This window comes from Triticum urartu, chromosome 1A (assembly GCF_056163025.1).
Source record: "Triticum urartu cultivar PI428250 chromosome 1A, HENAU_Tu73, whole genome shotgun sequence".
In the NCBI taxonomy this organism is placed as follows: Eukaryota; Viridiplantae; Streptophyta; class Magnoliopsida; order Poales; family Poaceae; genus Triticum; species Triticum urartu.
Window position 1 is genome coordinate 583758264 of NC_141873.1, and position 9551 is coordinate 583767814.

The window sequence follows — 9551 nt, forward strand, 5'->3', positions numbered from 1 at the left end:
TTCGATTGGAGGGAAGATGGGGCGTTTCCATCTGCGATGTAGTAGGGGCCTTGTTCTTCATCTTATTGGTGCGTGTAGCTTGGCGACGGCATGTCGTAGGTCGGGCCGAGTTGACGCTTGAACGCCGTCCATGAAGATAGCGAGGTTGCGGCTGTAGATCTCCCAAAAATTGAAAAGATGCTTGAGCACGTACTCGAGAGAGATGGGACAACACGATTCGCCTGTTCGGCAGCGGCTCGATATCAGGCCCATGTTGCAGCAGAAGTGAAAAATGGCCACACCGGAGAGAAATAAAAGATTTGACATGGTATTCTCAAAAGAAAGAAGGAAAATCGACATCGGTGCCAATTGATCAATGTTGGGCTAATTTGGTCACACACACACGCTGAGATTGCCCTAGGTGCCCTATGTAGCAGTCGGCAGTGACCACAGTGATGATGAGAGATGAGACTCGCCTTCTTATAAAACATTTGGAATACATTTTGCTTCAATACTGAAATCGGAAATCGGGGATCTACTCCTTTATTATCGACGAGGGTAAATGTTCTTAACAACATCTTCATAATCATCCTTGAGACCTCGACACAACACAGCAGAAAATAAGAAGATACAATCCGGAACCGAAAAGTTATCTACGGTAGGCAATGAGCAGCTTCACTCTCTAGCCTCTTATCATCTGCCCTTGAGATTGAAAGCATCAACATATCATTTATTATTTCACATAACATTCAGCAATTCACAACCACAATGACTTATGTACTCCCGCCGTTCCTAAATATAAGACTTTCTAGAGATTCCAATATGGACTACATACGGAGCAAAATGAGTGAATCTACACTCTAGAACACGTCTATATACATCCGTACGTAGTCTGCATTGAAAACTCTAAAAAGCCTTATATTTAGAAACAGAGGGAATAGAAAGCACTGAGCACTGCCACCCTCCACTCACTCTTCGGCAGCTTGATAATGGCGGAAAATATAAGGAAGGCGGTAGGTCTGTCCCTCGACATCCTGCAGAATTCCCATCTTTCGGTAGTATTCGATGCTGTCCAGGAGCGTCTCCTCCAATGCCCTCGGATTCCAGCCCAGATTACTCAATTTTGCCGACGAAATCGGCGTGACAGGAGAGTTTTGATGTGCATCGGCCTTGCTGCAGAAAGCAGAGTGAGAGAGTTATTCAAACCAAATAAACAAGCACGGGGTTCAGGGCAAATGTGCCATTTGATACATACAAGGAACACATGATAAGATAAGAGACCCACCATTTTACATAGTTGTAGTCAGGGTACGTCTTCTTTAGCAGCTCCAGCAAAGCCTTTGTGCTAATGTAATTTGGTGCGCAGATATATCTCCCGGATGATTCTGGTTTCTCATATATCAGAAGCAAAGCATCAGCCACATCACGGACATCGACTATTTGCAACGGCGTGTCATTCAACACATTAGGACCCCCTATAATAAAATTTTCATCACTCCCAGCCGTCAACAATACATAACAAGTAGATCTCTAGCATGCAATTAAGTGGATGAGGTAAAAAATAATTGTGCACAAACAGAAGAAGCGATACAAGACATTATTAAGAGTCACATTAGTCCAATCATATTTAAGAACCATCTTCAACAGCACAAATGAATTGTGTAGTTCTTACATAAGGGCCTGAATTGGAAATTAAGGGCATTTTGGAGCACAAGATTACAAAATGGTAATGCCAAAAAAAAATTGTATGTTCTGGCTTCTCGAATCATGAAGCAATAAAGGGAATTTCTATAGGAATTTTACAGGAATTCAAGAAGAGAGAAGGTCGAGAGGAAATTTTTCATAAGGTCTAAGCTCATGGAAGAAATTGGATTCAGTTATTATATAGAACGTCCAAAAGAATCCATAACAAATTCCTAAACCCTACATTACCAAGAGAGCCTTGCAAGTGATTACTGCATTTTTTCCACCCAGAGACATGAACTTTTTTTGTGAGGTAAATGATAATCCCAGGGCAAAAAAAAAGAAATAACGAGGGCACCTTTTATGACGTAGATGAGGAGTTCGCTGGTGGTGTTGACAACAGGTTGCAATTGTGGCCCAAAAACAATACAAGGACATAAAGTAACCACATTGAGCTCATTCTTCTCTGCATATTCCCATGCTGCCTCTTCAGCAACAGTTTTAGCAAGACTATACCAGGCCTGCCAACAAAAATTGTAAAGGTTTGAACTCAGTGCTCAGATGTTGCAACCATTTTTAGTTTCTGAGTAATTACCGATTAATGATGAAGTGAACTACTAATATGTTAGGAATCAACAAAGAAAATCGACATGTTAAATCTTGATGCAAACAAATTAAAGTATATGCTTAGCAAGTTAGCATCCGCAAGTACGTTGCGACTGAATTCCATTGTTCTATCACCTCACAGTTCTAATTTACTCCCTCCGTTCCTAAATATAAGTCTTTTTAGATTCCAATACGAACTACATACGGATGTATACAGACATATTTTGAAATGTAGATTCACTCATTTTGCTTCGTATGTAGTCCGCATTGAAATCTCTAAAAGACTTATATTTAGGAACGGAGGGAGTATAACTTTACTAACCTCCTTCTCCATGCATATTTTTCTGTCGGACCAGCAACTCTCGTCTTTGGGTTTACCCTGAGGCCAGTTGGGGTTAGAATGAACAGCAGCAGTGGATGACACCACCACAACCTTCTGAACCTTCAGAGATGAACAAACTTCAAGAATATTTAGGGTGCCCTTCACGGCAGGCACCATGATTTCTGACTGCAGGGTTATATTTAGCACAACATTAGTAACAGACCATCAAGAATCTGCATTTTCAAATACTGAGATTTCAACGAGATTCTGAACTTTTGTGGACCAAGTGAATCGACAGATGTGTACTAGCCTCAGGGTCGACGGTCTTATCCGCGGGAACAGGGGAGGCGACATGGAAGACGCCCTGGCAGCCCTCGACGGCGGCGGCCAGCGCGGCGCGGTCGAGCACGTCGGCCTTGAACAAGCTCAGGCTCTCCGCCGCGCCGTCCAGCTGCATCAGATGCGCGTTCGTCTGGTCACCTGAAACGGCATCCCGACATTAATCACCAACCGGCGAAGCAGGCAGCAACAGCAAGAAGAGAGGAGGAGCGGCCGGATCAGGCGCGCCGTGCATACATGGGTCGCGGACGGTGGCGTGGACGGCGTAGCCCCGAGAGAGGAGCAGCTTGACGAGCCACGAGGCGATGTACCCGCCGCCGCCGGTCACGCACACCCGCGGTGGTGCCATCCTCCTCCTCCTCGCTTACGGGTTGGCTCGCAGCTTGCTCGGCTTTAACAATTTCTCCACCCACTCGCCGGTAGAGACTCCACGGCGCAGATCGACATCCCCTTGCTCTTTATGCCGCGGTAGCTACGCGGGCACACAGCCGCTGAGGCCATCTGCCGCTCACTCTCCAGTTCATCAGGCCCTCTCTATTAATGGCACATAAATTTTAGCCGGTTGGCATCTCCAACGCCGACCTGCCCGTCCGTACCATACTGGCTGCATCGCCGAAGTCACGGTTCTGTATGGATCCAGATTCGAATATGATTTTTCCTGTAAACCGGAAACAAATATGAGATGTTTGCGGGAGTCCTCCGCCCCCTAGCCCATCCAAAAGGAAGTCAGAGTTCGTGCTTTTGTAGCATTTCGCATTGTTTTCGTGCCAAAATCTCTCACTTTTTTATTTCACTCTCCGTCCCTTTCAATTCAATTCCCGCTCTTTTCTCCCACCCTCTCTTTCCCTCTACCGTCGACGTATGGAACCGTTAGAGAATATGTTGCAGATGGAGCCGGCGGAGGTGCTTGGGGACTCGAGCATCACGCTCGCCCGGAAGATCAACTCGGAGACGCGGCAAAATCGCCGCGTCAAAGCAGGCCGCAAAGGAGGAAAAGGTGAAGAAGCGGCTGGCTGGTGGTGGTGGCGATGGGCATGGAAGGCGTGGCGGACGCCGCTAGACGGGCGCGCCCAGACGGCATCGTGACCGGAACCTTACAAGCCTCTGTACTAGTATGCCACCAAGCAGCTCGCAACCCCCGCTGATATGGTTCCTTACATCGTGGACGTTAACCCTGCGTCCCTCTTCTCCTTAAAAAAGGTCGCGCTCGAGAAAAAGAGGGTGATAATACAGACAGTCCTTGCAGACATGGAGCGTGTGAAAGAGCATATTCTCAATTTCAATAGATCGATCAAGGGTCATCGAGTGCTCAATCGGGACAGGGTATGGGGCCATTTGACGCTGACGGATGACTACTTTGCCCCCATTGCTCTATTCGCTAACAATTTTCGCTCGCGCTTTCGGATGCGAAAAAATGTCTTTAATCGCCTGTACCATGACGTTGGGTCCTTTGATGACTACTTCATCTTGCAGAAGGTGGCCATAGAAAGGATTGGATTTGTTGGTTACCGTAAATGCCAAATTTCATGGCGTTTGGATGTTTGAGGAGCCCGTGGCAAAAAATAACAAATCTGGCTTCTCAAAGAAACTTTCAAAAGGTGCACACAGTAGACCCGATTTTGTTAATTTTACCCCAAGCTTCTCAAATGTCCAAACATCTTGAAATTTGGCACGCTTCTAGAAAACATTATAAACTGTTATGTGTAAAACTTTCATATTTTTTGAAATTGTTTGCTATTTTTTTGTATTTACTGTTCATCAGATGCAGATGAGCCCGGGGACTGAATTGAATTTTCGATCATATTCAAAAATGTTCTGCTTAGTTTACCGTTCAGCTATTTTTATTTATCGTTTGTGATCTCAAGTTGTAGATTAAAAAATAAGTTCCGCACAACACAGCTCAACAACCTCAAACATAACCTCAATTGTTCGGCTAAGAAATCAAACAGACACACAAGTTGCATCTGCATGCATCCATCCTGGATGACCCATGGGACCTGATCCCCTCCTTATTTTTCCAAAACACATTCAGTGATGTCTCAAGAAAAAATAAAAATCAATGACTAAATGGTGCTGGCTCATTCCACCAAAGGTGGCATGCGGTAGAAGAAGGGAAGCCGGCAGGGTTCGCCATCTGAAACATGAAGAAGCCCTGCCTTTTCATACGACTCGACGCTGTCTGCCAGTGTATCCTCTAATTTCCTTGGTTTCCACCCCAAATTCTTCAGCTTATCCGAAGTCAGTGCACCCTTGTAATCCACGTCGACCATCCTGCAAACACCAAAAAGTGGTGGTTAAAATCCTTCGTAAATCGACTCTAAGGCAAGCTATGGCATGACGTTTGATACAATGGCACTTACTTGTCTGCATAACTGTAGCTAGGGTACATGCTCTTCATTATCTCCAGCAATTCCTTCAAGTCCATTTGGTCTAACGAGCATATGTACCTCTCATGTGGCCCTGCCTTGTTGTACAACAGGAGCAACGCGCCGGCTACGTCGCGGACGTCTACTATGGGCCAGAACTTGTTGTTCATCGTATCAGGGCCTCCTGCATCCAAGCAGTAAATCATATGCTCAGCATGTTGAACTTTGTTGGGCTGTGTGTTCTCAAGTTACACAGCAACAAATTGAAATTAAGACAAATCCCTAGCTTTTGTTTCAGTAGTACTGAATCTACCATGCACTTCCCAAAATATTGTTACCCTAGTGATAAATGCCAAGAACAACAGAGTTACAGAAAGCAAGAAAGAAATGCTGCATATTGCACTTGAATTAGGATTGCAACCTTTTATCATGTAGAGGAGGACCTTGCTGCTAGTGTTGAGCACCACATGCTGCAACAGAGGGCCGAAGACCAGACCAGGGCAGAATGTGATGACATGCAATCCGTTCTTGTCACCGTATTCCAGGGCTATCTCTTCAGCTTCGGTCTTCGCAAGCGAATACCAGCTCTGCCAACACAAACAAGTGTACATATTGTCGAGTTAGCGCTACCTCTCAGCTATCATCTCATCTTCAATTTAGAGCTCACTAGCTAGTGCAATGATTAAGAAGATGTCCCTTTCTTTGCATAATAGGTACTCCCTCCGTTCCGAATTACTTGTCGCAACTCGCAAGTATGGATGTATCTAAATGTATTTTAGTTCTAGATACATCCATTTTTACGACAAGTAATTTGGAACGGAGGAAGTAGATTTTAATCTCTTTGGAAACTTGGTGGTGGATGTACTATTGATCAGCAATTCCGAGTGCTCACCTTATTCTCCTTGCAGAACTCTTTGTCTGACCAACAGCTTTCATCTTTGACTTTATCTTCTGGCCAATCTGGATTGAAGCAAATACTGGCGGCAGATGAAACCAGAATGAGTTTCTCAACGTTCATAGCTGAGCAGGCCTTGAGTACATTCATGGTTCCCTTGACAGTAGGATCCATCATCTCTTTCTGCACAGTTGAGCAAGTTTATGAGTAACAGCAGAACAGCTAGCTTCTTAGTGAAAATAGAAGAACAAACAAACTAGTATTTTTTACTTTTGGGGGTAAACAAACTAGTATTACATGCACATGTATTTTTCTAAGAAATTTCTCTCACTTGTACTAATTAACACCAATTCTCTACACCCTACCAAACAACATACTCCCTCCATTCACTTTTGTAAGACGTTTTAGACATTTAAGACAACACCTAAAATAGTTCAATTTCAGTTGTCTAAAACGTCTTACAAAAATGAACGGAGGGAGTAGTTCATTTCCATTTACGCCACTCTGTTAATTTTTCATTCAAATATCTCCTTTAATTGTATATGAAGACTACTTGTAATGCAATTTCTACCATACCATGCAAAATATATACTAGTTCCACTTCCATCTTACCACTAAAACCTTTGGAACTTAAATTTCAGCTACTATAAAAAACGTTGGACAACAAAAATAGGACATGTTCAGGCCTTATGCAATAGTCATTTCGAACTCATTTTCTGGGCATCAAAATCCACTACACACAATTAATGTTAGGAAAAAACTGTAACGCAATTTGATGTAAATTTACTATTTACCAACTATCATATATCACAACCATAAACATTTCTATGGTGTTGTGGACGAGAAACTTAGGTCCGGATGGCAGCAAAGCCTAAGTAGAAGTGACAAGAATGCCGAAAGAAGTGATCAAGAATGAAGGCCCGATAAGCCCAAATCCAGATCATTTTTCTCTAGAGTTGATCAAACTTAAACACATTTGGCTTGGGACAAATTCAGAACTTCAATTAGGAATATTTTGGAACGGATGTAGTACCTATAAAATTAGTCAACCGTAGCGCACGCTACATACATCCGGTTTGGATGACGGTCCAATAATAAGATATGTGTGTAGACATGTTTTTCTATTTTTGCCGATTGTGGCATTCTGTCCTGTAATTTTTACCTCTACTTTTTTCGGATCTTTATTCTACTCCTATAAAAATCTTAGTTGGTGATGATGGTGTGCCTGCCATCTTTCAACAGTAGCCGTCGGATCTAGATCTGAACCATACAAAGCAAACTGCTGCAGTTTTGCAAAAAGATGCCCGACACTTGTTTTCATATTTACAAACAACTCCTTATCTCTCACAATCAGCCATATCTCTTCCCCACCACATCCAGAAGGCCACGGAACAATCTGTTGTGATGGCCGCTGCCGGCGCCATCCACCCTCAATCTTGGTGTTCCGTGCAATGCACGGGCATCTTAGACTACTCACAATGGGAGTAACATAGATAGTAACATCACATATATCTAGATAAAATAGATGATGTGGCAAGCAATAAATGAAGAAAGAGAGGAAATTAGTAACATAGCTAGTTACTAGTACTATGAGTAACATCACACATATCAATGCAAAATGTGTCTATAGCCTAATAAATGAATTGGTGTATGTTATCACACATATGTTACTCCCCACTGTAGAGGTAGTAACATAGACTAGTAACATGTTTATGTTACTACTCAATATTACTACCCATTGTGGCTAGTCTTACTAGTTTGAAACTTGAATATTCGGTTTGCATTAATAAATAGATGTGCACATCATGTGATGCAGAGGCCGGGCTACTCATCCATTTTGTAAAAAAAAAAATTGACTTAGAATAAGCCGAACTTGTAGATCTCATAACTGAACAATTAACTCGTCCAATGCACTTCTTTCCGTCTAAGTTAATTTTTGTTCTTCAGATCTGCTTGAGTCGCTCGCATTAGTCCTCTTTGGAAGGGGAGGCTAGAAGTCCAGAACTACCTCCCACATTACTCCACTCCAGTGAGTGATAAAAGTACGACTAGGAGAAATCCTACACTGACAAGCTGGCCCAGGAGATGGGTGAACACTTGCCTCGGGGTCAACCATCTCCTGCTCGGGCACCGGAGTGGCGATGTGGAAGACGCCCTCGCAGCCGGCGAGCGCGGGCGTCACCGCGCCGTAGTCGAGCATGTCGGCCTTGAACACCCGCAGGTTCTCCCGAGCCCCATCCAGCTGCTCGAGGCACGCATTCTTCGGATCGCCTGGAAGACGAGCAAGAAGCAGGAGGTGAGCGTGCAGCCGTTACAGTGCCTACTAAGCTAGTGGCTACGTACGTGGGTCGCGGACGGTGGCGTTGACGGCGTAGCCGCGGGAGAGGAGCAGCTTGACGAGCCACGAGGCGATGTACCCGCCGCCGCCGGTCACGCACACGCGCGGCAGTGGCGGCGACGACGCCATCCCCGGTTGCCCTGTTGATATGTGGATGAAGAGCTTAAGAGCGAGAGGCACTGCATACAAGGTTCAGACAAGGTCAATAGGAGATGGAAGACGGGAGACGGGGGGAGTACAGCTCGAGATTCCTCATTGCTTTAAGGTTGCGGTAGATTCCTCAAAAAGAAAAAAAGTTGCGGTAGGTGGAAGCATCTATGCACTTGACGCGGCTCACTCCACCCAGCCCGCCCGCTGACAAGGATGGCCCACTCCTCCACGTGCAAGAGCAAGCACGCCCATCGAGATCGCCATGGATTAGATTAAACCAAGGTGATGAATTAAGTATACATACACTAGACTGCAAGATGCAGAGACTGACCATGCTCTAGCAAAAGACCAGTTAATTGACAATGCCTTCAATCACAGACAGGTCTGACCCAAGGGCGGTGCTAGCAGTAATACTCCCTCCCTCTCATAATATACCAGTGTCGAAAATGTTCTTATATTATGAGACAGAGGAAGTACTTAGTACTACAACCGTTCATTTCTAACACGATTTTCAATGCCATCAAACAACACGACGAGGAATCTTTCAGTATGGAATCTTATAGTAGAACGAACCTTGGCGCGATGTTCGATTGCATTGTTGGAGTGGACGTTGGATCTAAAGCCGAACTGATCTGTAAAAACTTAGAGAATGAAAACAGGCTAAACTCGAGCGTTGAAAAAAATGGTGCTCCAAAACTCAATATTTTTCTCGGTTCATTTTTCTTTTGCTTTACTTTTTTTAGAAAAAATTTTGACCTATTCATTTTCAATCATGGCAGTACAATAAATACCAAAAATAATAAAAATTACAGTCAGGCCCGTAGACCGTCTAGCAACGACTACAAGCACTGAAGCGAGCCGAAGGTGCGTTGC

At 44.3% G+C, this 9551-nt stretch overlaps 2 protein-coding genes across 3 annotated transcripts; both read right to left on the bottom strand.

Annotated features, from left to right (window-relative positions):
• Positions 1 to 688: 688 nt before the first annotated feature.
• On the bottom strand, positions 689 to 3454 carry LOC125540326 (phenylacetaldehyde reductase). 2 transcript variants are annotated; one of them, XM_048703944.2, is made up of 6 exons: positions 3167 to 3454; positions 2901 to 3070; positions 2591 to 2776; positions 2021 to 2183; positions 1265 to 1364; positions 689 to 1152 (listed from the first exon to the last, which is right to left on the bottom strand). In XM_048703944.2, exons 1-6 carry the CDS (start codon positions 3276 to 3278, stop codon positions 948 to 950), a joined length of 936 nt encoding a protein of 311 aa, XP_048559901.2. In that variant the 5' UTR covers positions 3279 to 3454; the 3' UTR covers positions 689 to 947. The 2 variants fall into 2 exon arrangements, with proteins under 2 accessions (XP_048559901.2, XP_048559894.2); XM_048703937.2 differs by having other exon boundaries at positions 1265 to 1454; positions 3167 to 3453.
• Positions 3455 to 4829: 1375 nt separating this feature from the next.
• Positions 4830 to 8775, bottom strand: LOC125540341 (phenylacetaldehyde reductase). The gene is made up of 6 exons (XM_048703954.2): positions 8534 to 8775; positions 8292 to 8461; positions 6188 to 6373; positions 5717 to 5882; positions 5290 to 5479; positions 4830 to 5200 (listed from the first exon to the last, which is right to left on the bottom strand). The coding sequence occupies exons 1-6, from the start codon at positions 8655 to 8657 to the stop codon at positions 5008 to 5010; spliced, it is 1029 nt and encodes a 342-aa protein (XP_048559911.1). The 5' UTR covers positions 8658 to 8775; the 3' UTR covers positions 4830 to 5007.
• Positions 8776 to 9551: the final 776 nt, after the last annotated feature.

Excerpts from the sequence above, each read along its gene's own strand:
- LOC125540326 (XM_048703937.2), bottom strand. The coding sequence starts at position 3,278 with ATGGCACCACCGCGGGTGTGCGTGACCGGCGGCGGCGGGTACATCGCC. Across the intron at positions 2,184-2,590 it reads AAATATGCATGGAGAAGGAG|GCCTGGTATAGTCTTGCTAA; the intron begins GTTAGTAAAGTT and ends TTTTGTTGGCAG. Across the intron at positions 1,153-1,264 it reads GACTACAACTATGTAAAATG|CAAGGCCGATGCACATCAAA; the intron begins GTGGGTCTCTTA and ends TGCTTTCTGCAG.
- LOC125540341 (XM_048703954.2), bottom strand. The coding sequence starts at position 8,657 with ATGGCGTCGTCGCCGCCACTGCCGCGCGTGTGCGTGACCGGCGGCGGC. Across the intron at positions 6,374-8,291 it reads AGGAGATGGTTGACCCCGAG|AAAGAGATGATGGATCCTAC; the intron begins GCAAGTGTTCAC and ends TCAACTGTGCAG. Across the intron at positions 5,883-6,187 it reads AGTTCTGCAAGGAGAATAAG|AGCTGGTATTCGCTTGCGAA; the intron begins GTGAGCACTCGG and ends TTGTGTTGGCAG.